Source organism: Acomys russatus, chromosome 6 (assembly GCF_903995435.1).
Source record: "Acomys russatus chromosome 6, mAcoRus1.1, whole genome shotgun sequence".
In the NCBI taxonomy this organism is placed as follows: Eukaryota; Metazoa; Chordata; class Mammalia; order Rodentia; family Muridae; genus Acomys; species Acomys russatus.
Genome location: NC_067142.1, coordinates 5,928,122 through 5,953,482, shown reverse-complemented (window position 1 = coordinate 5,953,482; position 25,361 = coordinate 5,928,122). Strand labels below are relative to the sequence as shown.

General features: G+C 44.7%; 1 protein-coding gene across 1 annotated transcript in view; it reads left to right on the top strand.

Annotated features, from left to right (window-relative positions):
- The window catches only part of Tnfrsf11a (TNF receptor superfamily member 11a), a 41,233-nt gene extending 16,962 nt beyond the window's left edge, over positions 1–24,271 (top strand). The window contains exons 6-10 of the mRNA XM_051148183.1: positions 1,354–1,448; positions 3,507–3,620; positions 6,160–6,212; positions 7,977–8,760; positions 23,769–24,271. Coding sequence (XP_051004140.1) covers positions 1,354–1,448; positions 3,507–3,620; positions 6,160–6,212; positions 7,977–8,760; positions 23,769–24,118 — 1,396 coding nt within the window. The 3' untranslated portion in view covers positions 24,119–24,271. The remainder of the gene's footprint in view (positions 1–1,353; positions 1,449–3,506; positions 3,621–6,159; positions 6,213–7,976; positions 8,761–23,768) is intronic.
- The last annotated feature ends 1,090 nt before the right edge of the window (positions 24,272–25,361 follow it).

The following is a 25,361-nucleotide window of genomic DNA, read 5'->3' as shown; positions in this document are numbered from 1 at the left end:
CAAGACCTAGTACATTCTGGGTTACTTGGTGATTTTTTTTTTCTACTCTGAATTGGGAGTCTCTGTGGCTTCTTACAGCTGCCATGTATCTCACTGTGGAATTGCATCAGCACTTTCTTTCTTTCTTTCTTTCTTTCTTTTTTTTTTTTTAAATATTTATTAGTATGTATACAGTGCTCTGCCTGCATATACACCTGCAGGCCAGAAGAGGGCATCAGATCATATTATAAATAATTGTGAGCTACCATGTGGTTGCTAGGAATTCAGGACCTCTGGAGGAGCAGATGGTGCTCTTAACCACTGAGCCATCTCTCCAGCCCACCCCAGCCCACCCTAGCTCTTCCTTACAAGCTCCTATGTAAGCAGGTCTGGGTTCTTTGCAGGGATAAGTTTTGTGTGGTAGTGTGATATGCACAGTAAGTTCCCTTACCTAAATGCTTGGAGGAGGCTACAGACCTGTTTGAGGGTCTGGCATACTTTTGGATGTGTAGCAATAACTCTCTGGGGAGAGGTGGGGAGAGTGATGCCAGATGAAACCACAGAATCGTTTTGTCTCTCATGTACACTTTATACCAACACTCTAAATTATTTTTATGAGTGAAATAAAGGTTCATGGTGTCAACTTTCCTAGTTGTGATTTCATGTCAGTGTTCCAAAAGTTTCACATTTTGACTGTTAGATTTGAGGTTGGGGACTGATTTACAGTATATATATAGATACATACACACACACACATATGTACAGACATACATACATATATACATGTATGTATGTGTATACACACATATACATATGTATACATACATGTATGTATGTATGTAGTATGGCAAGTCCCATGAGTTCCATGCAATAGAATCCTTGGGTCTTCCTTGCATTCTGTTGTTTAATACTGGTTATAAGTGTAAGGAGCTACTCCTGTTGCTTCGGCTTCTCCGCTGGCCCACCTTTCACTGTTTTCAGACAGGTTCTCACTATGCTCTCAGAGTTGCAGGTGTATCCCAGCACATGTGGCTCAGTCAGATCTTACCACGCTCTGTCTCCCAATGCATCCTATTCGGGTTCTACGTTGAGACTGTTTTATCTTCAGACGTGTGCTCATCAAGACTCTCTCAGCAGTGGGACTCCTCTTTCCTGACGTCCCTCCATTCTTGCCCACTATGTTTCAGTACTTCTCAGAGCATTCTCCAAGCTCTCTGTGCACCTCTGAGGGCTTCTGCTCCCGTGCCAAGGTGGGGGATGCAAACATCAGGAAAGATATGGCTTCCCTTCCTGTGGGAGCTGGCACTCTAGCTTTGTTTGGTTTTTAAAATTAAAAGTGTTAGACCACAGCTATCGCCTGCTTTCTCCTCACAGCTGCACCCTGCTTGGAATGATAGAAGCACACCAAGGGACGAAGACATCAGACGTGGTCTGCAGCTCTTCTGTGACACTGAGAAAACCACCCAAGGGTATGATGAGTAGAGCTTGTGGGTGGTACATAGCCCCAGGGTGACCTCTTTAGGATGATAATCTGTATCTACAGAGATTCATTTGTGCTTTTCACCTCATCCTATCCACCATCATCTCGGTATTATTTTCATTTTTCATCAGTATTTTATTTCATTGCTTAAGACATTTATTCTTCTTTATTTTATGTATATGTATATGGATATGTTGACTACATCTATGTTCGTGCAGTGATCAAGGAGGCTGGAAGAGGGCATAGGATCCTCCAGCACTGGAGTTGCAGACAGTTGTGAGCTGCGATGTGGGTGCTGAGAATCCAATCCGGGTCCTTTGGAAGAGTAGCCAGTGCTCCCCACCATCATTTTGTTTTGTTTTAAATAGTATGAGCTTTAAAAAAAATACTTGTTTATTTATTTTATGAACTTCAGAGTTTTGTCTCCATGTATGCCTCTGCAAAGCATGCATGCTTGATCCCCGAGGGGGCCAGAGAGGGTGTTGGATCTCCTACGATAGTTGCAGACACTCACGTTAGTCACCATGTAGGTGCTGGAATTGAACATGGGTCTCTGGAAGAGCAGCCAGGGCTTTAAACTGCTAAGCCATCTTTCTAGCGTCCCTCCCCCATCATTTTTAACAAATATTTTAATTCCAAATGCTCTCCCTGCTCCCCTCTCTTCTTGTTCTTGTTGTTGTTATTTTTTCTCCTTCTTGTTGTTCTTATTTTCTTCTTGTTGTTGTTTCTCTTCTTGTTCTTGTTATTGCTCTTCTTGCTGTTGTTGTTGTTATTGTTCTTCTTGCTGTTGTTGTTGTTATTGTTCTTCTTGCTGTTGTTATTGTTATTGTTCTTCTTGCTGTTGTTGTTGTTATTGTTCTTCTTGCTGTTGTTGTTGTTATTGTTCTTCTTGCTGTTGTTGTTGTTATTGTTCTTCTTGCTGTTGTTGTTATTGTTCTTCTTGCTGTTGTTGTTGTTATTGTTCTTCTTGCTGTTGTTGTTATTGTTCTTCTTGCTGTTGTTGTTGTTATTGTTCTTGTTGTTGTTGTTCTTCTTCTTCTTGTTGTTCTGCTTCTTCTTCTTGTTCTTGTTCTTCTTCTAGTTGTTGTTATTGTTCTTCTTCTTCTTGTTCTTCTTCTAGTTGTTGTTGTTGTTCTTCTTGTTCTTTTTGTTCTTGTTCTTGTTCTTGTTCTTCTTGTTCTTGTTCTTGTTCTTGTTCTTCTTCTTCTTCTCCTCCTCCTCCTCCTCCTCCTCCTCCTTCTTCTTCTTCTTCTTCTTCTTCTTCTTCTTCTTCTTCTTCTTCTTCTTCTTCTTCTTTGTCTTTCTTCTTCTGTTTGCTGTATATTTGACCCAGTGCTTTCCACAGGCTAGGTTACTTGATAATACATTTTCTTTTACACTGAGTTAGGGGTAAGCCATAAACATAAATGTCAATGCCAATGCCCAGGCATGGTACAGGTGATAGTCATAGTGAGGGTGTCTATGTGGAGATTTGGATCAAGCCAAAGAGGGTGACTTGTTAGACTCTGCTGGGATCATCTCTAAGTTCTGTGTAGACCAAGCTATTCTAAATATGGTTTTGAAAGTTTAGCAGGAAGTTTCTGGTAAACTGAAGCTCTGTCTGCTTGCTGTAGGTGAGTGGGTTAGTGTGAGTGGGCCTGCATCTCAGAGGAGAGTAGATGAGGGAAAGACCTTTCTAATGTGGTGAGAAAACCAGGCCACAGAACAGCAATAATGACAGAGTGTCATCAAGAAAATCAGGGTGCCGGATGACAAACTCAGGGGACCTGGACAGCTTGGTGGATGGCAGTTTACTTACTCTAAGGTAGAGCTAGGACTGTGGTCCTGGGCTGGCCTCCCTGGAGGGGACGCCCTTGAGCACAATGGTCTCAGCTGTGGAGTACATCCTCGCCCACCTGGGAACTCTCTTCAGTTAGTGTGGGAGCTCTCCACCTCTGTTTACCTCGACATCCATGTCCTTGATTCTTGGGTTGGATTATTTATAGGACTTTATCTTTTAATTTGATAAAATGAGTAACCTTTCATGCCATGTTTTCTTCTCCCACAGAAGCCCAGATGTACTTGCCCAGTCTCATCATTCTGCTTCTTTTCATCTCTGTGGTATTAGTAGCTGCCGTCGGCTTTGGCGTTTACTACAGGAAAGGAGGAAAGGCGCTGACAGGTACTGCGTCTATGGCGGCATCTGAAAAGTTGCATTGGCTGGGTGGTGGTGGTGCTGCATGCGTTTAATCCCAGCACTTGGGAGGCAGAGGCAAGTGAATCTCTATGAGTTCAAGGCCAGCCTGCTCTACACAGCGAGTTCCAGGACAGCCAGAGCTGTAACACAGAGAAACCCTGTCTCAAACAACAACAAAACAAAAACAAAACAAAACAGAAAACAAAAGCTGTGTTGAAGAATATGGATACTTTCCAAGGAAGTGTCTTAGAAGATGAGTAGATTGTCCCTGACTGTCGCGGACTCTACTTTTTAAATTTTTTACTTATGGGGCTGAAATAATATAACTCAGTGTTTAAGAGCACTGGCTGCTCTTCCAGAGGACCCTAGTTTGATTCCCAGCACCCACCTGGTACCTCACAACTGTCTTAACTCCAGGTCCAGAGGACCTGACACCCTCACATAGACATAAATGCAGGCAAAACACCAATGCACACAGAATAAATAAATACAAAATTTATATGATTTATATGTATTCATGATGTATGTGTGGGTGCATGTGCCACAATGTCACATGTGGAGGTCAGAGGACAACTTTGGGAAGTTGGTTCTTTCTTACCACCAAGTTTTGGGGGGGAAACTCAGGTTCATCAAGTAAAGTATATTTGCACCCTAAGATAAGTACTGTTTGTGTCTGAGTTTTTGTGTTCTAGTCGCAACAATAATGACCAATCTATGTGCACATACATAATATTCGGCCTTTCTGAAATTGCTCGTGGGTCATTGCTGGGAGCCCAAGTTGGTTCTCTGTGCAGCATTCCATACACAAGGGCTGTAGTTAATAAATAAATAAATTAATCCTGTAATATATCCCCTTTGGATATACCTATTTAAACACAGGCAAATGCTCATATAAGTGGATGAGTTGGGGAAATTTTGATTGGGATATTATTTTGAAATGTGAATATAAAATTATAATGACAGATAACTATATTTTTGGAATTTAGAGGCTTATTTTTAAAATAAAGAAATCATTGTTACTTCATTTCTTGGGGATATCTATAAAAAGTTTGATCATGTTTTAAAACATCACATCATGTTTTACTCTTATATGACATTGCTAAAAGAGGTGTGCTTTTAATAAAGGGATGTCAGGCTTTAGGTTATTTTTTTTTTTCAGATATATCATAATCACTCAGGGTTTTTTTTTTTATTTATTGTGTGTTTGTGATATATGTATGGCCACATGTGCCATGCATCACCACATGTGAAGTCAAAGGAAAGTTTTGTGGGGTTGGTTCTTTCTTTTTGTCTTTAAGTGGGTTTCGGTGGCGGGGGTGTGTGCTGGACAAACTCGTGTTTAAGAAGCAAAGCACATCTCGCTGAGCCACACACTTGCAATCTTGACCCTCAGCAGGCTGACACAGGAAAAGTTTAAGGCCAGCCTGGGGAACACAGGGAGAGCCCGTCTTTAGAAAAAAAGTCCAAGGGCTAGGGCTATACCCACTCCTAAGGTGCTTGCATAACATATGGAAAGCCTTGAGTTTGATCCTGAGCACTGGGTGATGGGAGTGAGAAGAAAGAGATGGATGGGGAAAGAGAACGGGAGAGAGTATGTGTGTGGCAGGGGAGAGGAGGAGCAGAAGGGGCAGGGGAGAGGGGAGAAGAGCTGAAGTCCGTGGAAGCCAAGTGTTCATAATCCTCAAGTTCAGACAGTGAATCAGAGGAGGAAGCCTGAAGAAAACGATGAGTGTTCACCTTGTCCAGGGTGAGATGGCTGCAATCATTCCAGACTGTTCTGGGAGGTGATGCGTTTCCACTTCCCACCTGTAATCCCAACACTTGAACAATCTGGCTAGCCAGGTTATCTGGACTATTGAACCTTGAGCAGTCTGGCTAGCCAGCTTATCTGGACTACTGAGCCTGTGGCTTAAGTGAGACAACTTGTTCAATGTCTAAAGTGGAGAATGATTCATGTAGATAACCTGTGCCAACCACAAACAGACAGACAGACACACAGACACACACAGAGGCACACACAGAAGGGTATACACATGTGAACATGGATATGCATATGCATGCACAGCAAACATACATACCTACATGCATGCACATCACATAAACATATATAACCAAAACCAAAAACCATAAACATCTGTAACTCCTTACTTCAGCCTTAATAGTGAGAGAACATTGAATTTTCATAAGGGGTAGGATAAAACTGTCTTCACAGAATACTGCCACACCTGTACCTTCTTTGTAGGTCAAAGACTACAGTAGCAGATGTAACACATAAACACATCAGAGAATAATATTGTACTGTATGAACATTTTTGCTAATTAAGTCAATTTTAGCTATTCTTGCCACAGCATTTGACATGGTGGATGAGTTAACCCATTTCATTATGGTAATCACTTTGCCACCTATACTTATTCCATGCTGTATAAGTTAAATATATAAGATAAAATTTATATTAAGAATAAGTAAAAAAAATTATAACATGAAGTTCTCATCTTTGCTTTTTGTCTGTTTGTTTTTTTCCAGCTGATTTGTGGAACTGGGTCAATGATGCTTGCAGTAGCCTAAGTGGAAATAAGGTAAAAGTGTTTAATGCTTCCTTTTAAGTGCTGCCACAGGCTCTAGAATGGCATGCACTGCTTACCAGGCAGTTAAACTCCAGTCCCAGAACCAATCCCTGTTGAGTATGTCGGTACCCATGTCCTTATTATGCCCCATTCCTGCTGCTCTGCTAAGCCCCAGGCTGGAAACTGACTGGCTCCCACTCATGCTAGGCAAGCACACTACCTCTGAGCCACACAGCAGTCTTTATTCTAGTTCTGTTGTCTCTGTGCACGTATTTTCAGAACTGACCTTGATCACCTAGCACAGATTCCTTGGAAGAACCCTTTATGACTTTCTTTTACACTGTAGTTATTTAACAAATCTTCTGCTTCAAAATAATTTCAAAAACAAGCAAAAAAAATTAAGACTACTGCAATGAAAGACTTGATGCATAATGCCCAAATTCACTGACAGCTTCCGCTTTATTACATCGATTTATTCTTTGCTTTTTTCTGTGCGTGAATAGAGTGAGTCTGGGCTCACTATAGAGTGACTTGAGATAGTGTATTCCTCTGTTCTTAAATGTTTAAATGTACATTAGGAATAAACAGTCTTTGTCTAACAGTAAAATTACCAAAATGGAGAGACAAAACAAAACAAACAGACATAAAGCGACTGTGGCTGGAGACATGACTCAGTGGTTGAGCAGCTCTTCCAGAGCGCCGAGGTTCAGTTCTTATGTTAGACAGCTCACAACCATGGAGAGGTGGAAACCTATGCCCTCTCCTAGCCTCCTGGGGCAACACACACACACACACACACACACACACACAAAATGAAGATAAATCTTGTTTTAAAGAAGAAAGGAATGAATGTTCCTGTTCTTCTCACCTTCTCCTTAAGAATAAGTACATAAATCAATGAATGCATACGTTTGCTCAGTAGTAGCACTGGTTATGTAGCTTAATTGAAAGAATGCTTGCCTAGCGGGCACAAAACACGGAATTCAATTCTGCATTAAGTAAACTGGCCTTGTTGGTGCTTGCAAGTACTCCAAGCATCTGGGGCGAGGCGGCGGAGGGGGGAGGGGAGTAGAGGCAGAAGGACAAAAAGTTCAGCATCATTACTTACTCAATAATAAGGCCAGCCTCGGTTACATAAAACCCTGTTTCAAAATATCTAAAACAAAACTGAACAATGACTTAACTATTTCCCAACCCACGTTTGATGTTAGGATGCTGATTATTCAAGTTTGCCCTTTGCATCTGTTCTGCAGTATAAAATATAACAACTGCGGACATTGGACTGGTTTCTATAATTCAACTCAATACTACAAGGTCCAGCCTCGTCTGTTCCTTTTCCTGCCTGAATCTTTCTTTCTCAGCATCACTCCTGACTGCTTTCATCCTCAATAAGCTTGCTCATTTGCTGAATTACAGCACATGCACAACTAATCCTTGTCACAGCCAGCTACTGCCTGCAGTTTAGTGCTTGGTTATTTCTTGTCATTGCTTTGTTATAGACACGTCATAGTCACGTGTTACTTGGGTTATCTCTTTGCTTGCAGAGGAGTACAGATGCTATTCCTTGCAGTAAAGATCCAATCATTTCTGGTTGTATCATGTTTCTAGACTTCTTCCGTATTCTCTCATTTTAAGCAGCATAAATAAAGCCATACAGTAGTGGGTACCTGCCAGGGTACAAACAGGCCGTAACAACATTTTTCAGCAGTGGTTAGGTGAAGAGGTTGTACTAACTCTGGATATTAAGGCCTTTGCCTTCTGAACTCACATCCCCAGGAGGCCTCGGGAGACCGATGTGTCGGTTCCCACTCAGCAAGCTCCAGTCAGCAAGAAGTATGTGAAGGTATCTTACTAATGACGCTGGAGGAGAAGATGGCTCCAGAAGACACCTGTTACCCGGAAGACGGTGTTGCTGGAGTCTGTGGGCCTAGGTGTGCAACAGGGGGGCCCTGTGCAGAAGGTGGAGATGTCAGGATGTTTACACTGGTCAGTGAGGTTGAGACGCAGGGGGACGTCTCAAGGAAGATGCCCACAGAAGATGAGTACACAGACCGGCTCTCACAGCCCCCTAATGGTTCGCTGTTCCTGATCCAGCCTGGAAGCAAATCCACACCCCCTTTCCACGAGCCCCTGGAAGTGGGGGAGAATGATAGTTTAAGCCAGTGCTTCTCAGGGACAGAGAGCACGGTGGATTCTGAAGGCTGTGAGTTCACTGAGCCTCCATGCAGGACTGACTGTGTACCTGTGTCCCCTGAAAAGTACTTGAAGAAAGAAATAGAGGGTGACAGTTGCCTACCCTGGGTGGCCAGCTCCAGTTCAACAGATGGCTACACAGGCAGTGGGAACACTCCCAGAGAGGACCATGAACCCCTTACGGGGTCCCTGAAATGTGGACCATTGCCCCAGTGTGCCTACAGCATGGGTCTTCCCAGTGAAGCAGCAGGCAGCGTGGAAGAGGCAGGAGAGCAGCCTCAGGACAGGCCTGATGGAAAGCTTCCAAGCTCGGAGAGGGGACCAACGGGGTCTGGGAGTTCCCCCAATGACCAGCCACCTGCATCTGGTGAGTAACTTTCCTGGGCTCCTGCTTTTGAGCAGAAGGGCCTGTCTTGGGTAAAGGGTTCAGAAGTGTGTTTCACACGAGAAACACACAGCCCAAGTCCCTTCTGTGCTAAGAGCCTTTATACACAGGGTCTCTTATAGCTCAAGCTGGCCCCAAACTCACTGTGCCTAGCTAGGATGACTTGGAGTTCCTCCTCCTCCTCCTCCTCCTCCTCCTCCTCCTGACTCCATCTCTCCAGCACCCAGCTTACACATTAGGGCATCACACCTGGCTTACCTGGGCTTCATGCGAGCTGGTCAAGCATGATACCACCTGCGCACACTTCCAGCCCATTGGTAAGCATCTCTACAGGGCCTGTGGGTTCTCTCTGTGCATTGCACTGTGGGTTGTGCCGAGTGCTCACACGACATCCTCCACTGGTGAGGTTGCCACAGCTCTCAGGCATGCCTGGGGTCTCTGCCTTCAGGCTTCTGGTGGCTGGGCTTGCGGTTGGTCCTCCAACCACAGAACCAAACTCTGAAAGACCAAGTCAACAGTCATTTTAGGAGTGGCTGAATCGTGGTGTTCCCTCATATTAGGTGGTGGTGGGGATTAAATAAACTTGTGCTTAAAAGTCCCAGGAAAAAGAAACTGTTTAATTGATTCTTAATTACTTATTTGAGTAGCAAGTTAATGATGCAGTAAAAATGTCCTTGTTACTTTATAATAAAAGCCTCCTTTGTAACCACCACATTTAAAACATTTATAAAACCCAGATGATAATTTACAATTTAGCATCATTATAGAGATTTATTGCTGCAACATTGCTTAAACACAAACAGCCTACCAATGATAATATTATGAGTCTCTCTCTCTCTCTCTCTCTCTCTCTCTCTCTCTCTCTCTCTCTCTCTCTCTCTCTCTCTGTCTGTCTTTCTCTTTTGCTTGCCTGCACGCACCTTAGGGTAGAACATCATTTGCTAGAAAATTACGTAGTTACAGAGGACTGACCGTGACAGTGTCCTTTGACTCTGGGTGTTAGTAGCATGCTCAGAGGTGGAGACGTCACTGAGAATCCTTTAAAGTAATAAACATTCTCGAGAAGAAAAAAAAAGGGATAGATTTGTACCAGTTCAAAGGCTCTGCAGAATCCCCCAGCCATTGGAAGGAAGGAAGGAAGGAAGGAAGGAAGGAAGGAAGGAAGGAAGGAAGGAAGATGGAAGGCAGGCAGGCAGGCAGGCAGGCAGCCCTTTGGGGAGTAGGCCTTGCAAGAGGTGCCTTTCTTTCCAGGCTCTTGGTTGGGGATACAAGTGGTGCCAGCAGCTGCGTTTTATAACACGACGGAGTAGCCAGATCGGAGCCTAAAGCACAAAGGCTGTTTTTGGCACAGGTACTATTGGTTCCTGGCTTGATTAGAACAGTGTGCTTTCCTGTCTCCCAGGCAGTGTGGTCTGCTGTAAACTGTACTGAGAGAACTGATCTTATATTCCCCCTTAAGACCCTAGAACTTTAAAAAAAATGTTCATGAGAGAGAGAGAGAGAGAGAGAGAGAGAGAGAGAGAGAGAGAGAGAGAGAGAGAGAGAGAGAGAGAGCAGGGAAGGGAGAGTCAGAGAATCGTGACAGCAAAAGCCAGCCTTTGCCCTTCTATCAGACTGAAAATAGTATCCTGCTGAATCTGTCATTAGCGTTTACTCCACAAGCACTGAACAGCTAGGCATAGACAAAGGAGTTGATCCTGTGTCATCAACAGTGTTAATTGACACTGAGGCATGCAGAACATCAGCAGAAAGCTGGCTGGTAGGCCAAGTTAAATGCTTGCCTGAGGAGAGGCAGCAGCCAGATTGCTTTTTAAGGCCATCCCATTCTCGCCATAATTACTTCTACATGAACAGTCCTTATGGTCAAAATGATGTATTCTTGGCATTTCAAACAGTGTCATAACTCATTCTCTAAACTGTGTGTGAAAGAGGGTGATGCTTGGGGAAAAAGACAGACCTTAGCCAGGCTCCTATGAGCAGTTCACTCTCAGGACTGAAAGCAGGGCCTCCTCTCCTGGGATTTTAGATTTTATGCCATGTATCATTTTGTTTACTTAAACTTATAACCAAATCAAATGGTTTCTTCAGAAATCACAATAACTGCGGACTTCTGGAGGAAAGAGTACCAAGCCTTGTATCTAGTATAAGTGTTCATGTGTGCATTCATGTGCACATACACCATGGCTCTTATGTAGAAGCCAGCTTTCTGCAATCAGCATCTAGTGTGGCATTCATGTGTGCATGTGTGTGCACATATATGCACTGTGGCTGTTGTGTAGAAGCAAGCCAGCTTTTGGCAATCTGTATTTAGTATGGCATTCATGTGTGCATGCGTGTGCACATGCATGCACCATGGCTTTTGTGTAGAAGCCAGCTTTTGGCATTCTGCTCTCTCCTTCCATCATGTGAGTCGGTGGGTTCGGCCTCTGGCTGCAGGGTAACTCCAGCATATGCTGCCGACGTTTTACAACTCCACAAGTAGAGATACTTTGAAAAACTACTCTGCTTTGTAAAACAGGTTAAGTCTATTCTAATGACGTTCTAACTCTTAATGAACAATAAGAATTCCCACCAGAGACCAACGAAGGGTGAAGCATACTTTGGGTTGTGTCGTAAACAACTGAGCTATAATTCTTTGGGGGGTAGGGTTCAAGACAAGTTTTTTCTGTATAATAGCCCTGGCTATCCTGGACTTACTTTGTAGACCAGGCTGGCCACCTGCCTCTGCCTCCCAGAGTGCACACCCAGCTGAGCCTTAGTTCTTAAGTGATGCCTAATTCTGGCCTCACGCTGGTTACCTTGGTCACAAGCCCTCTATCTTAATTACTCTTACATTGCTGTGAAGAGACACTATGACCAAGGCAATTGATAAAAGGAAGCATTGAGTTGGGGCCTTGCTTACAATGTTAGAGTCTTACTCACATACTTCTTCAGACAAGGCCACTCCTTCTCCAGCAAGGCTCCGTCTCCTAATTCTTCCTAAACAGCCCACCAAATGGGCACCAAATATTCAAACACACGAGCTTGTGGAGACCGTCATTATTCAACCACAACATCCACTCCCCGGCCCCCATAGACTTGTAGCTGGAACACAATGAAAATGCATAAAGTCCCTGTAGTTTTTCAGTCTCAAACCTGTTTAAAAGCCCAAAGTCTCTTCTGACACTCAAGACTTCTTAACTGTAGCCCCCTGTGAAAGCAAAAATGAGCCACAAACTTTTATCATACTGTGGCACAGGATATACATTACTTTCCAAAAGGGAGGAAAGTAGTCAGAACGAGGAGATTCTGATCCAAAGCAAGACCCAGCAGGGCAAAGTGCAGCTCCTGCAGCTCCATGGCTGATGCTGAGGAGCTCGATAGTTCCATGCCACTTCCGTTCCTTCCAGCTTTGTGCACTGCAATTCTTGGGCTCACTCAACACCCTGTAAGCAGCTTTCCTTGGCAGATGTCCCATGGGTCTGGCATGTCCAACATCTTGGGGACCCCAGTGAAATCAGGCTTTACAGCTTCACACAGTGACCTCTTTGGACCCCATGCAGGGACTCCGCTGCCACAAAGAAGGTTCCAGAAGCCCTTTATGCCTGCACTCTTAAATCCAGCTCAGGCGCCTGCTGGAAACTGGCCCTTGTATTTGCATCGAAGTTCCCGTGTTGTCATCTTTAGGAATAGACAAGTGCTTCTCCGGCCTGCTCTTTTCACAAGCTTCAGGATTAGCGGGTGGGGTCTTGTTCTGAGTGCAATGCTCCATTTATTCCACTTAGCATCAGGCCTTTCTTTTAAACTTCTCATCTCTTTAAGCAGAAGATTTGGCCCGATCATTACGTTTCCTGGTGTTCTTTTTCTCCTCAAACGATGTGTTTTGTGTTTCCTTCTGCCCAGCTTACTCTCTTCCATTATACATCTGCGTCAGAGTGGCGATTCATAACCATGTGAAACAGTCAATACTATGCTGTCTTGCAATCTCCACTGCTAATGCCATTAGTCCAAAAGTCTTCCATTTTGCCTCCTGCAGAACTTTAGGACAGGTGCATAGAGCAGCCACATTTCTCACCACAATGTTATAGAACAGTCTCTACCCCAGGCACCAATATTGTTATCCTCTTAAACCTCTTGGGCTGGGCCTCCGTAGCCTACATTGCTCTTCCAAGTTCCTAGTAGGCTGGCCCATTAAGCCTCACCTACAGCATTCAATCCCAAAGTCCCAAAGTTGTCCTGGTCCTCCAAATAGCATAGTCAGGCCTGTCACAGTAACACCCCAATTCCTGGTATGAGCTTCGGTTGTGCTCACTATTCCATTGCTGTGAAGAGACACCATGACCAAGGCAACTTGTATCAGGAGACATTTCACTGGGGCTGGCTTACAGTTTTGTGGGTTCCTTTCTCCAGGAGGCTGGGCTAAGAATCTAGTCACAGAGTTTTCCTTAGCCTTCTAGAGGTGAGCTGAAGAATGTTCTGTTCTGAGAACCCGTCGTGAAGGAGACCTTCTGGAAAGGGAGAAAGTGCCAGGCAGCAGCGCTCAGCCGGGCTGAGACAAGAAAAATCTGCGTCCCTTCCAGAAGAGAAGGGGACCTCTGGCTTGCAAAAGTGCAAGGCCAGACTACACTTTTATTAAAACAAAGACAAAAGAGTCAAACAATTAGATTTTAATTCACTAAACTTAAAAGGAAAAAGGGCAGAGAGCTATGGGGAAAGGATTGGGGGGAGGTGGGTTGCTCAACCTTCCAGCCCCTGGATTTTTAAACTAAGCTTACTTGAATAGCAGGAGACACTCTGAGGACACTTCCCAGGGCTTGTCTCCAGGGCACCTTTGATATGTTTTTTTTTCCCAAAGAGCCAGCTTTTGACACCTTTTGTGTGGGTTAGGGTCTGTAAGGAACTATTTTTTAACACATTTGGGTCTGGCGGGCTGTTGTCAACAGGGGGTCTGCTCACCTATGTCAGAGCCAAGCTTACTGGGAGAGAGTGTCCTCTGACCTGTAAACAAAGACCCACAAGTTTCAGAGGGTTGGCCCATGATCATCGTGACAGGAAGCATGGTGGCAGGCATGGCAGGAGACAGAAACTGAGAATAAGTCTCAGTAAGCAGGCAGCAGAAAGAGAGCAAGAGAGAGCCTGGGCCTGGTAGTGACACTCCTTCTCCAAACAAGCCACACCTCCTGGTCCTTCCTAGATAGTTCACTAACTGGGGACCAAGCATTCAAACATACGACCCTATGGGGCCCTCTTGCAGAGAATTAGGAGAATTTTCACCGTCCCACTAGAGAGTTGTTAAAGAAAGAACTGCTGCTGTGTTAAATGTGTCCTCTGCTGGCCAGTCACTTGCATTCAGCTTCTAAAATCATTCGTTTGGTTCAGCCATTTCTGAGCTGGAGAGACCTATTTACTCAGGACACCAGCACTGATGTCTTTGGTGGATTCTGGGGCCATGTGCTTTCCTGAAACCGCCATGGCCTGTCTGGAGCATTGGCTCTAAGAATGGATTGAAGCCAAAGAATGTAAGAAAAACCTACTTCAGAAGGGAAACCCCTCTACAGCCCGTCCATGCCTTGTCTGTGACCTGCTGTTTGTCACTTTCTCTTTGGGTTCTCGCACCAAACCTAGGTGCTATCACAGCCTTTACCAGCAACCCAGCAGGCAATGCATTAGTTGAAAAATACCTTGTAGTGAATGTAAACCTGTTTTTGGTTTGAGCCCGCAATACCTGACAGAAACAACGCAAAGGAGGAAAGGTTTACATTGGCTTCTGTCTAGCATGTTGGGGAAGGTGCGGCAGAGCAGAGCAGTTCACATCATGTGACCTGGAAGCAAAGGAAAAGGAATGCCAAATGAAGGCTAACCATAGGTGGCAGCCACAGTCACTAGAATTTTCAAGAGCTTCTCATCCCTCCTCTTTTGGGTATCCTCCAAAGGTGGCTTGGTCTCGGTATATACCATGAACATCTCTTTGTTGTTCTTATTTTGTTTTGTTCGAGACAGGGTTTCTCTGTGTAGCCTTGGCCATCCTGGACTCACTTTGTGTAGACCATGCTGACGTTGAACTCATAGAGATCCACCTGCCTCTGCCTCCACGAGTGCTGGGATTACAGGCGTGCACCACTGCACCCAGCTCCCATGGACTTCTCTTTATGTGATTATTCATTTAAACAGAGTAAACAGACGAGCAGGACATTAGCATCCCTATGCTCACCAGTGTGTTCTCAGCCACCCATGCCTATGGAAGAGAGGGGAAAAGAGGGGAACTGAAGAACTGGCCCTGACTGTCCTGGACATGTCTACCTGCACCAGGTTGATGAGACAGAAACAACAGAACAAACCAAGCTGCTTTATCCAAGTGGTACAGACTCTCCCTGGCAGAACCCTGGGAGCCAAGTGCACAGGAGGAAGACACCTGCCTGAGTTAGTCTCATCCTCATTCCTGAGCCTGCCTACTTAGGAAAAACGTGTCCATCCTGAAAGGTGGAGGGAAAGGTTTTACTGCCCAAGATTTTCTCCCCTCCCATCCTTCCTCCAGCAAGAACAAGCCCTTTGTTTCTCATTTACCTCACTGTCAGAATACAAGCCAGCACCATCTTTTGTTCCTCTTTGATCTAAGTATCATAAAATGAATAATAAGTAGCTATTGGGCCCTGAGGCTTCAATTTAAAGTTGATACTTTATAATTTACTTGTAAATAATATTTGGCATGCATTAGTATTAGAAGGCAACATATTATTTCAAAATATATGAAAAAGTTGGTCTGGGGAGATGGCTCAGTGGTTAAAACACTTTGGCAGAAGCAGGAGGACCAGAGAGCTCTGATCCTCAGAAGCCACATACATGCGAGGTCCGTGTGGAGGCCTGCTTGTAATTCCAGTCCCAGAATGAAGAGCCTGAGGATCCCGAAGCAAGCAAGATTAGCTAAGAAGCCATAGAAGCTCTGGGTGACTGAACGTCTGCCTCAGTGAACAAGAGAGTCACTCTTCTCAGAGACCCAGCTTCAACCTTGGGCCTCCGCATGCACATGTGCACGCGTGTGGCACACACACACACATACACACACACATACACACACACCTACACATATGTGCCCACACACATGAAAATATACATAGCTACTACACACACACAGGAAAGTGAAAAGTATGAAAGCTGTGTTCACACCCCGCATTGTCTTGGGGCTGCCCTATTCCTGAGCCGACAGGCCTCGTTTGGGAAGTGCTTGCTCCACAGGAGTGTCTAAATAATTCTGATCATGATTCAGAATGGAACTCTTTTATACATTACTTGCTTCCCTGGTGTCACATGCTTAATTTTTTTCCCCAAATGCCTGAAATGGACCTTGCATTGCCATAAGAAGGAAAGCTGTACAGCAAGCATATAGGTAAGATAGAAAATGTCTGAATGTATTTGGGCATGTCTGAGATTCAGTCATGGAGAGATCGCCATGGAAGTTTGACGGTCTTATGTGGCATGCTTCTTGTGATTTAATACTCATATTGTGTGCGTCTTAACATGATATGCTTTTGAGAAGAAAAGAGTCCATTCTGCCTTAGAATGTAAATTCTGCCAGGACGTGCCTTCTCAGAACCAAGCTTGTTCTTTCTGCCTGCGGAAAACGTCTTCTGTATGTGGCAGTACAGAGAGAGCCTTCTCTAGAAAGCCCACATTTACTAAAGTGTAAACATCTTTCTAATTCTAACGTAGATTATTTGCTCATTATTTCCATTGTCTTAGATGCCGTTTTTAACACTGCCATGCTTTTATTCAGCTAAGTCACATTAAATATTAGTGTTACATCTACTAACCCATTTTAAATGTAATAAACATTCCCACATCACTCTTGCTTTGAAGTCCTAACATTGAGTAGCTTTCTGCCCTTCCACAAGTGCCATCGTGTCCAGGGAGCACAGGTGGCCTCCAATGCATGAAGGTTACAATCACCAGTGACATTCATCCACCACTCAGGGACGAAGGAGACAGGTCAAAAGTCACGTGTGGCGGGTAGATCCCAGGAGCTCGCTGTCCAGCCAGCCAGCCAGCCAGGGAGTGAGCTCCAGGACCAGTGACAGATACTGTGTCATAAGATAAAGGAGAGAGTGAAGACCTTGACTCCTGCCCTATGCATGTGCACCCACATATTACTCATGCATACATCAGCGCACACACACAGAGAGATTTTCATTACCATGCACAAAGTACTTGTATTGACCACAGAAACTTATGGAGTAAGTTCCTCACCCAGGAACATGAAGCTAATAAGCAATGGGACAATAATTTAACTATGTGGTGTTGATGCTTATGTCTTCAGGCACCATGTGATTGCCTCTGAAACCAGTGCCAGTGGCGTGGGTTTATTTGATTATTCTGCCATAGAATAAGAGGGAACACAAGCCTAGGGTGATTGGCTACTCTAGCTTAGCAAGAGGCCGTGACCAGGCCAAGCGAAGCCCAGAAGTTTCCACAGGCAGGGGTAGGATGTGCACTAAGTGATGGCTGCCTGGCCCGTGGCATTTCTCTTCTGTCCGTTGTCTCTGGAAGTTTCTGTTCTCCTGACATTGCCTCTTTCTCCCACGTGCTTCTAGCTGCCTTCCATTATAAATACAACCAGCTTAAAGCGACCGTGCAAGGAGCACCTGAAAGAGAGAAGCAGGAAGGACAGGCCCCACTTTGCTTGTATTTCCAGGGGTGTCATGAGTCTTCCCGCCATCGAGAAAACACTCAATTTAGGGGCTCAGTAAGGCACGCGTTGCACTAGCACGAGGACCTGAGTCCAGATCCCCAGCACACACGTAAAAGCTGGAGCGTGGCCAGCACAGGGACAACAAGAGCATTCCTGGGGCTCATAGGTCAGCCAGCCTAGCCAAACTGACGAGCTCCGTGTTCAGAGAGACATCTCATTTCAAAAATAATGTGGAAACGAAGGGAGCCAAACAGCCAGCGTCAGCCTCTGGCCTCCTCGCACATACACTTTCACAGCCATGCATGTACACCTGCATATGATCACAGTGTAAACATGTACATTCAGTGTGCATTCAAGTGCACATGCACACACACACACACACACACACACACACACACACACACACACACACACACACACACACCACCCCACACCTTCTCACACCAGGGAGTGGACACGCTTCCTAGAACTCATATACACTCCCAGGGCTGTGGGTGTGAGCTGATCTCATTGTATGTCAGAACCTAACAGTTATATCAGCTTACAAGAAATAGGTTGGATAGACAAGAGGCTTATTGCTAGAAAAACTACTGAAAGATTTGGTGCTGTTTCAAGAATGAGTTACTAAAAATATCTTGCCATTGAATGTGATGTAGCTGTGTGAGAATGGGGGCACAGACTCTCCCTGCGCCCACTGAACCTTCAGAAATGAGCTTTCATCCCTACACTGCTTTAAGAAACTAGACCAAAAGACTGAAGATCTGACCGACACACGGTATAGATCTAGTCTCAGAGGTGTAGACTCAGTTCTCCATGGTCAGAATGCTCTTGAGAGTTTTTCAGCAAGCAGTAGAGGGAAACATAGGCTAGGGTCTTCATCGAACCCCTACTCTGATCTACCCAATGGACAGGACATTCTTCATAGTTATGTGGAGAGTGGGGATTGACTCTGACATGAACTCTGGTGCTCTATATTTGACCACCTCCCCTTGGTGGGGAGGCCTGAGGGCACTCAAAGAAAGAATAAGCAGGCTACTAAGATGAAACTTGATAGCCTATGACCATATAATGGGGGAGGAAGTCCCCCTCAATCATAGACCTGGAGGAGGGGAATAGGAGGATCCAAGTAATGCGATAACAATTTAGTTGTAATCTGAATAAATTAATACAAATAAAAAATAAAATAAAATAAAATAAAATAAAGAGCCTTAGGGCTGGAGACATAGTTGAGATGGCAGAGTGACTGCCTGGCATGCACAAAGCCCCAGATTGAATGTCCAGTGCTGCATAAATCAGGAATGGTGTGCATGCCTGTGACCTCAGCAAGCCTGCAACTCCAGCACACAGGAGGTCGAGGCAAGAGGACCAGAAGTTCAAGGTCATTTTCTGCAGTGTAAGGAGTTTGGGGCTAGCCTAGGGAAAGACAGACAGTGAATGAGGGGGGTATCAATGGACAACATCTACAGCTCTCTGTCTTCTTAAATATGTAGGTCATTGGTAGAGAAAATTAGATTTGCTAACACTTCAGCAATGTTGGAATATGGCCATCTTAGACGATGTTACCTCCTGAGTCAAGCATGTGGGGGCACGAAGCCAGAGCTGCAGTCTTACTTAGCACGCAGCTCCTCAGGACTACTGACACAATCTACAGAGCCTACTGAAGAACGAAAGTGCAAGCCACCTTGTGGGAAAAGTAACAGGAACCTGAAGGTGATGGTAATGGCAAAGCCTTCTGAGCACGTGGTCCTAGGCAGGTGTGCAGGTGACACACCCACGAAGGTCACTCTTCTGCCTCTTACATACTGACAAATCTAGGGTGCTTTTTAAAGTTAAGTTTAGTCTGTACCAGTTGACTCTTTTCCATGAATGTTAGCTCGGTGAACTTGACCAAAGATTGTTTTTTGTCATAAATCATTCCTTTACATTTTTAGAGAGAGAGTGTGTGTGTGCGTGTGTGTGCACATGTGCACACATGTGCCACAGTGCAAGTGTACAAGTCAGAGGACCATTTTCAGAGTTGGTACTCTCTTTCGCTTGTAGGATTTGAGGATTGAGCTTAGGCTTGCTTGAAGAGTGCTTTTACCCAAACAGCTGGCCCATAAGTCATACCTTTGATTTTTAAAAAAACATGAAAAATAAAGTTGATAATCTCATTCTCTTTCTAGGTAACTTTACTTACTGGCAGCAATTTATTTTATTTTTTAATATTTTATTAATTTATTCATATTATGTCTCAACTGTTAGCCCATCCCTTGTATCCTCCCATTCCTCCCTTCCTCCCGCTTTCCCCCTACTCCCCTCCCCTATGTATGTGACTGAGGGGAACCTCCTCCCCCTGTATGTGTTCATAGGGTATCAAGTCTCTTCTTGGTAACCTGCTATCCTTTCTCTGAGTGCCACCAGGCCTCCCCATCAAGGGGACGTGGTCAAAAATAGGGCACCAGAGTTCCTGTGAGAGTCAGACCCCACTCTCCACTCAGCGGTGGAGAATGTCCTGTCCATCAGCTAGATCTTGGTAGGGGCTCTAAGTTTACTGCCTATATTGTCCTTGGCTGGTGCCATAGTTTGAGCAGGACCCATGGGCCCAGATCCATGCATCATAATGTTCTTCTTGTAGGTTTCTAGGACCCTCTAGATCCTTCTATTTCCCCATTCTCCCATGCTTCTCTCATCTAAAGTCCCAGTAGGATGTCCTCTCCTCTGACCCACTTTCCTGGTACATGAAAACTTTCATGGGACATGCCCCTTGGGCTAGTGTCTTGATATAAGTGAGTATATACCATTTGACTCTTTTTGCTTCTGGGTGAACTCACTCATTATGATCATTTCCAGTTCTATCCATTTGTCCACAAATTTCGGGAATTCCTTGTTTTTAATAGCTGAGAAGTAATCCATAGTGTAAATGTTCCACAGTTTCTTTATCCATTCTTCTACTGAAGGACACTTAGCCTGTTTCCATGTTCTGGCTATTATGAATAAGGCTGCTATGAACATGGTTGAGCGTATTTCCCTGTTGTGCGGTGGAGCATTTTCTGGGTATATTCCAAGGAGTGGAATAGCTGGGTCTTGAGGAAGCCCTATTCCCATTTTTCTGAAATAGCACCAGACAGATTTCCAAAGTGGCTGTACTAGTTTGCATTCTCACCAGCAATGAAGGAGTGTTCCTCTTTCTCCACATCCTCGCCAGCATGTGGTGTCACTTGAATTTTTCATCTTAGCCATTCTGATGCATGTAAGATGGAATCTCAGAGTTGTTTTGATTTGCATTTCTCTGATGACTAAGGAGGTTGAGCATTTCTTTAAGTATATCTCAGCCATTTGATATTCCTCTGTTGAGAATTATCTGTTTAGTTCTGAGCCCCATTTCTCAATTGGGTTATTCGGCTTGGTGGTGTTTAATTTCTTGAGTTCTTTATATATTTTGGATATTAGACCTTTGTCAGATGTAGGGTTGGTGAAGATCTTTTCCCAGTCTGTAGGCTGTCGCTTTGTTCTGTTGACAGTGTCTCCTGCCTTACAGAAGCTTCTCAGCCTCATGAGGTCCCATTTATTGATTGTTGACCTTAAAGCCTGGGCTGTTGGTGTTCTGTTCAGGAAGTTGTCTCCTGTGCCTATGTGTTCCAGGCTCTTCCCCACTTTTTCCTCTAACTGATTTAATGTCTCTGGTTTTATGTTGAGGTCTTTAATCCACTTGAACTTGAGTTTTGTGCATGGTGACAAATAGGGTTCTAATTGCATTTTTCTACATGTAGACATCCAGTTAGACCAGCACCATTTGTTGAAGACGCTATCATTTATCCATTGAATAAATTTGGCTTCTTTGTCAAAAATCAAGTGACCACATGTGTGTGGATTCATCTCTGGGTCTTCAATTTGATTCCATTGATCAACCAGCCTATTGCTGTGCCAGTACCATGCTGTTTTAATTACTGTTGCTCTATAGTACAGCCTGAGATCGGGTATGGAGATTCCGCCAGAGGATCTTTTATTGTATAGGATTGTTTTTGCTATTCTGTGCTTTTTGTTTTTCCATATGAAGTTGAGAATTGATCTTTCAATGTCTTCAAAATATTTTGTAGGTGTTTTGATAGGGATTGCATTGAATCTGTAAATTGCATTTTTACTATGCTGATTCTCACTGGCAGCAATTTAAAAGGTCCTTGCTTGTTCCTCCTGCCTGGCCCATGCCTTCTAGGAATGACATTCACTGTTCTGTGAACCAAAGGATTGTGAGTTGTCAACCAGGTCCTGTAAGCTGAGGTGGTTGAGTTCCACACTGAAAATCCAAATGGCAAACGCGAACACGTGTCAGGATTTTTAGTTACTGCTGTCAGTATAAAACTGCTAAGGGAAATGGCTTGGAATGAAATGCTCAACGTACAAGGTTTACACAAAAGCTTTATGTGTCAGATGACACAGAAAAGCTCAGGGTTTTCACTGGGCCCAGATTCACTGAGACTTTGACCAGGGAGAAGGAGACAACAGTGGCTTCCTTGTGGTGATTTGTGGGATGATAAAAATGTAAAGGGTGAATAAATCCTATGTACCAGGACACCGCCAGATAAATCTAAGTGTGATAAGGAGAAGAAGAGTGAGATTAAATTCAGAATCGTAAATCAATCCTGCACTAGCTAGAGAGGCCTTCCATGTTTTAATATACTGAGGAACAAAAGCAGCAGATGATGTCATAATAAAATAGTAGAATGGGGCTGGAGAGATGGCTTAGCAGTTAAGAGCTCCACCTGCTCTTTCAGAGGTCCTGAGTTCAATTCCCACCAAACACATGGTGCCTCACAACCATCTATATTGAGATCTGGTCCCCTTTCTGGTGTGCAGGTCTATATGTAGGCAGAACACTGTATACATAATAAATAAATATATTTTTAAAAAATAGTAGAGTGACTGTACTGAGGAAAACCGAACTTCTAAGCAACTCACAATTTCGGATTTAATTAAATACATAGAGCATGTGTTCAGTTAGAATATAACATTTATGACATGTCCTGTTGCTTTGGTTTCTTGCATTGAATTTCCTCTAATGAGTTTATCCAGCTGAGAATTAACAAGCTGGAAGCACCCCAGGGAGGGCTCCCTTCCTAAGGTAGCTGCCACTGGGTGGAAACACAGCAAGGCTCTCTGATGTTAGGGGTGTGGCATTGATTCCTGATGCTATCCACATAACCCATGCTGTGGCCTGTGGGCCAACAGCAGGAACCACAGACTTTTGTGTCTTTAGATTTGTGGCCCACATTGAAAAATCTTTATCTTCCCACGGGCTTTTCACTGTGCCACCACACTGGCTTTTTAGGCGTGCCCCACCAGCAGGTGGAAGGCTCCTCTCCTTCAAAGGAATTTCCTGAATGCCCATAGCACATTAGCCACTGTCTTTAAAAAGCCCTTCCGAATTTGAGGAAACTTCATTTGGAGGGGGTGGTGCAAACTTCATCTTATTTGTTTAAATTACAATTGAACTGGATCACAGCAGAAGACAGGCCTGGATGGTGAGCACTGGAAACCAGCAAGGGACCACTTTTGCTGTCCCTGTCTCCTGTGATGTTGAGTGTTGGGGGTTTGGGCCGTTATTTTTCACCTGAGAAATTTGTGGAACATAGGTCTTTAAATGAAAGAATAAAAAAAGGAAAGGGGCGAGTTCCCTGATGTCTACTAATCTGCTTGCCAGAAATTTTGTTAGCCAAAGACTGGTTACTTTCAATCCCCCCACCCCCTAAGGAATTCTAGAACTAAGGTTCATAAAGAAAGAATGAGTTAGATTTCTTCCTCCTCTTCCTACCCCCCCCTTTTTTTTAGAGGAGTGAAATTGAAATGTATTAATGTTTGCCAAACTCTGAGCGCCGCTGTGAGGTCAGGGAGCTTTGGAAGGTGGTAGGAAGACTGTGCCTCAGCAGCCCCACTCCGCGCAGTGAACTGAGCGCTGCTCAGAGATCATCACAGCTGGACCGCTGGCTCCATCCTACTGGCGTCCTCCCCTCCCACTTCTTTCCTTCCACCTTCCTCTCTCCTTTCTGTCTTCTCCCCCTCCTCTCTTTTCCTCTATCCCCCACCTCCAAAAGCTTTCTTCCTCCCCTCCCTCGCTTCTCGCTTCTCTGCAGCTCAATGCTGTCTAGAGTGCGGAAGCGATTCCCGTGAGGTGAGGTATGAAAGGAGGACTAGAGTGACCCTTAGGCTTGCCTCCTTTCATGTCTCTTCACCTCTCTCTACCTCAGTGTGCTCGCTAAGGTGACTCAAGTTTTCCAAGGGGGAATTCTGTGGCTCCGATGGCCAGTCCCATAGTCCCTGATGCAGTTTCTCTATGCTTTGTCCCCTGCAGGGAATGTGACAGGAAACAGTAATTCCACGTTCATCTCCAGCGGGCAGGTGATGAACTTCAAGGGCGACATCATCGTGGTCTATGTCAGCCAGACCTCGCAGGAGGGCCCGGGGCCTGCAGAGCCCGAACCAGAGCCGGTGGGCCGCCCGGTGCAGGAGGAGACGCTGGCACGCAGAGACTCTTTCGCGGGCACTGCGCCTGCCTTTCCCAACACGAGCGCCACCGGGGCTGGGCTGCAGGAGCAGGGCGCGCCGCCGGGACCGAAGGACAGGACGACGCGACCGGTGCAGGAGCAGGGCGAGGCTCAGGGTTCACCGCATATTCAGGCGTCCGGACATTGTACAGAATGACCCTGCGTTCTCTACCTGCCCTGCGTGGCCCAGGGCACCAGCGGCTTTCCGAAAACATGTGTAGTGGCTTGCCACTGCGCACCTCCTCACAGGTGCAGACTGCGGGCTCGGTGGTGGCGCTCACCTCTCACTTCCCCCTGTGCTTCTCTCTCCTCTGCCTCCTAATGCCTGGTGTCATTCAATTTGGCCTTTATTGCAATGTTCGTGTCCTGCATTATTGAGGTCTGTACCACTCCGCCCCCATATTTATATTTCATTGCTTTTGCAGTGTTTTCTGTACTTGCTTCTTGTTCTTTCTTTCTTGATTATTTAAGAGTTTTTGCTGACAATTCTGAAGGTACTGTCTCCTTTATGTTATTTTGTACTCCCACCTACAGTGATCTGATGATGGTTTTTGCCAGTGACCTCTGGGCACTTTTAAGAAAAGGCTGAGGGGTGAAGTGCAAAAAAAAAAAACGAATAGCAGGACTTTTGCTTTCTGAAAATATTTTATATCTGTTTTTCTCAAAAGAAGGGCAGGAGACACAGGACCACCAAAGCTTCCAGTGCGCATAGATTCTTGGCACCCACAGCTAGGACATGGCCTTGTCCCTACCTAGTTTTTCTGTTTTGTTTTTTCACAGTGGCAGGACTGGCCACTAAATCTTAAGAAAAAATAATCCTAACTTTTTGTGGTGTGGCATTCTTATTTTTAAATGATTAGCTGCCTAGAAAAGATGGAGAAAAGGGCCAAAGAGAAAAAAGATACCAGGCAAATTCAAGAAAGAATGAATAAAGTTGCTATGTTAATTTGCATTTTCTCTTTCTATATAAGAATGTCAGTATGCGTTTAGGCAGTAGGCCCTCTTTTCTTCCAGAGTATTTGTTCACGAGTAATGTAGCTGTATGGAAGTAAAAAACATCCGTGTGTGTGTGTGTGTGTGTGTGTGTGTGTGTACATTACAAACCAGGATATCTAAAGAGATGGCTTGAAGTTAAGAAAACTAAGAGTTTGAGTTCAACACCCAGCATCTCTCTGGGCAGCTCACAGTGACTTTAGCTCCAGCCCCAGGGGAACCCATGTCCTCTTCTGGCCTCCAAGGCAACTGCACACACACACACTCTAAATTTCAGATCAAATCTCCATGAGGTGAATGTAAGAAAATTAGCCATCCTATAGGTGTTTTTCATTTGGCATGGGCCCTTTTGCAAAAAAATCCACTTAAAATGGAAAGAGGCCGCTGGGGTCGGTTTATCATGAGCA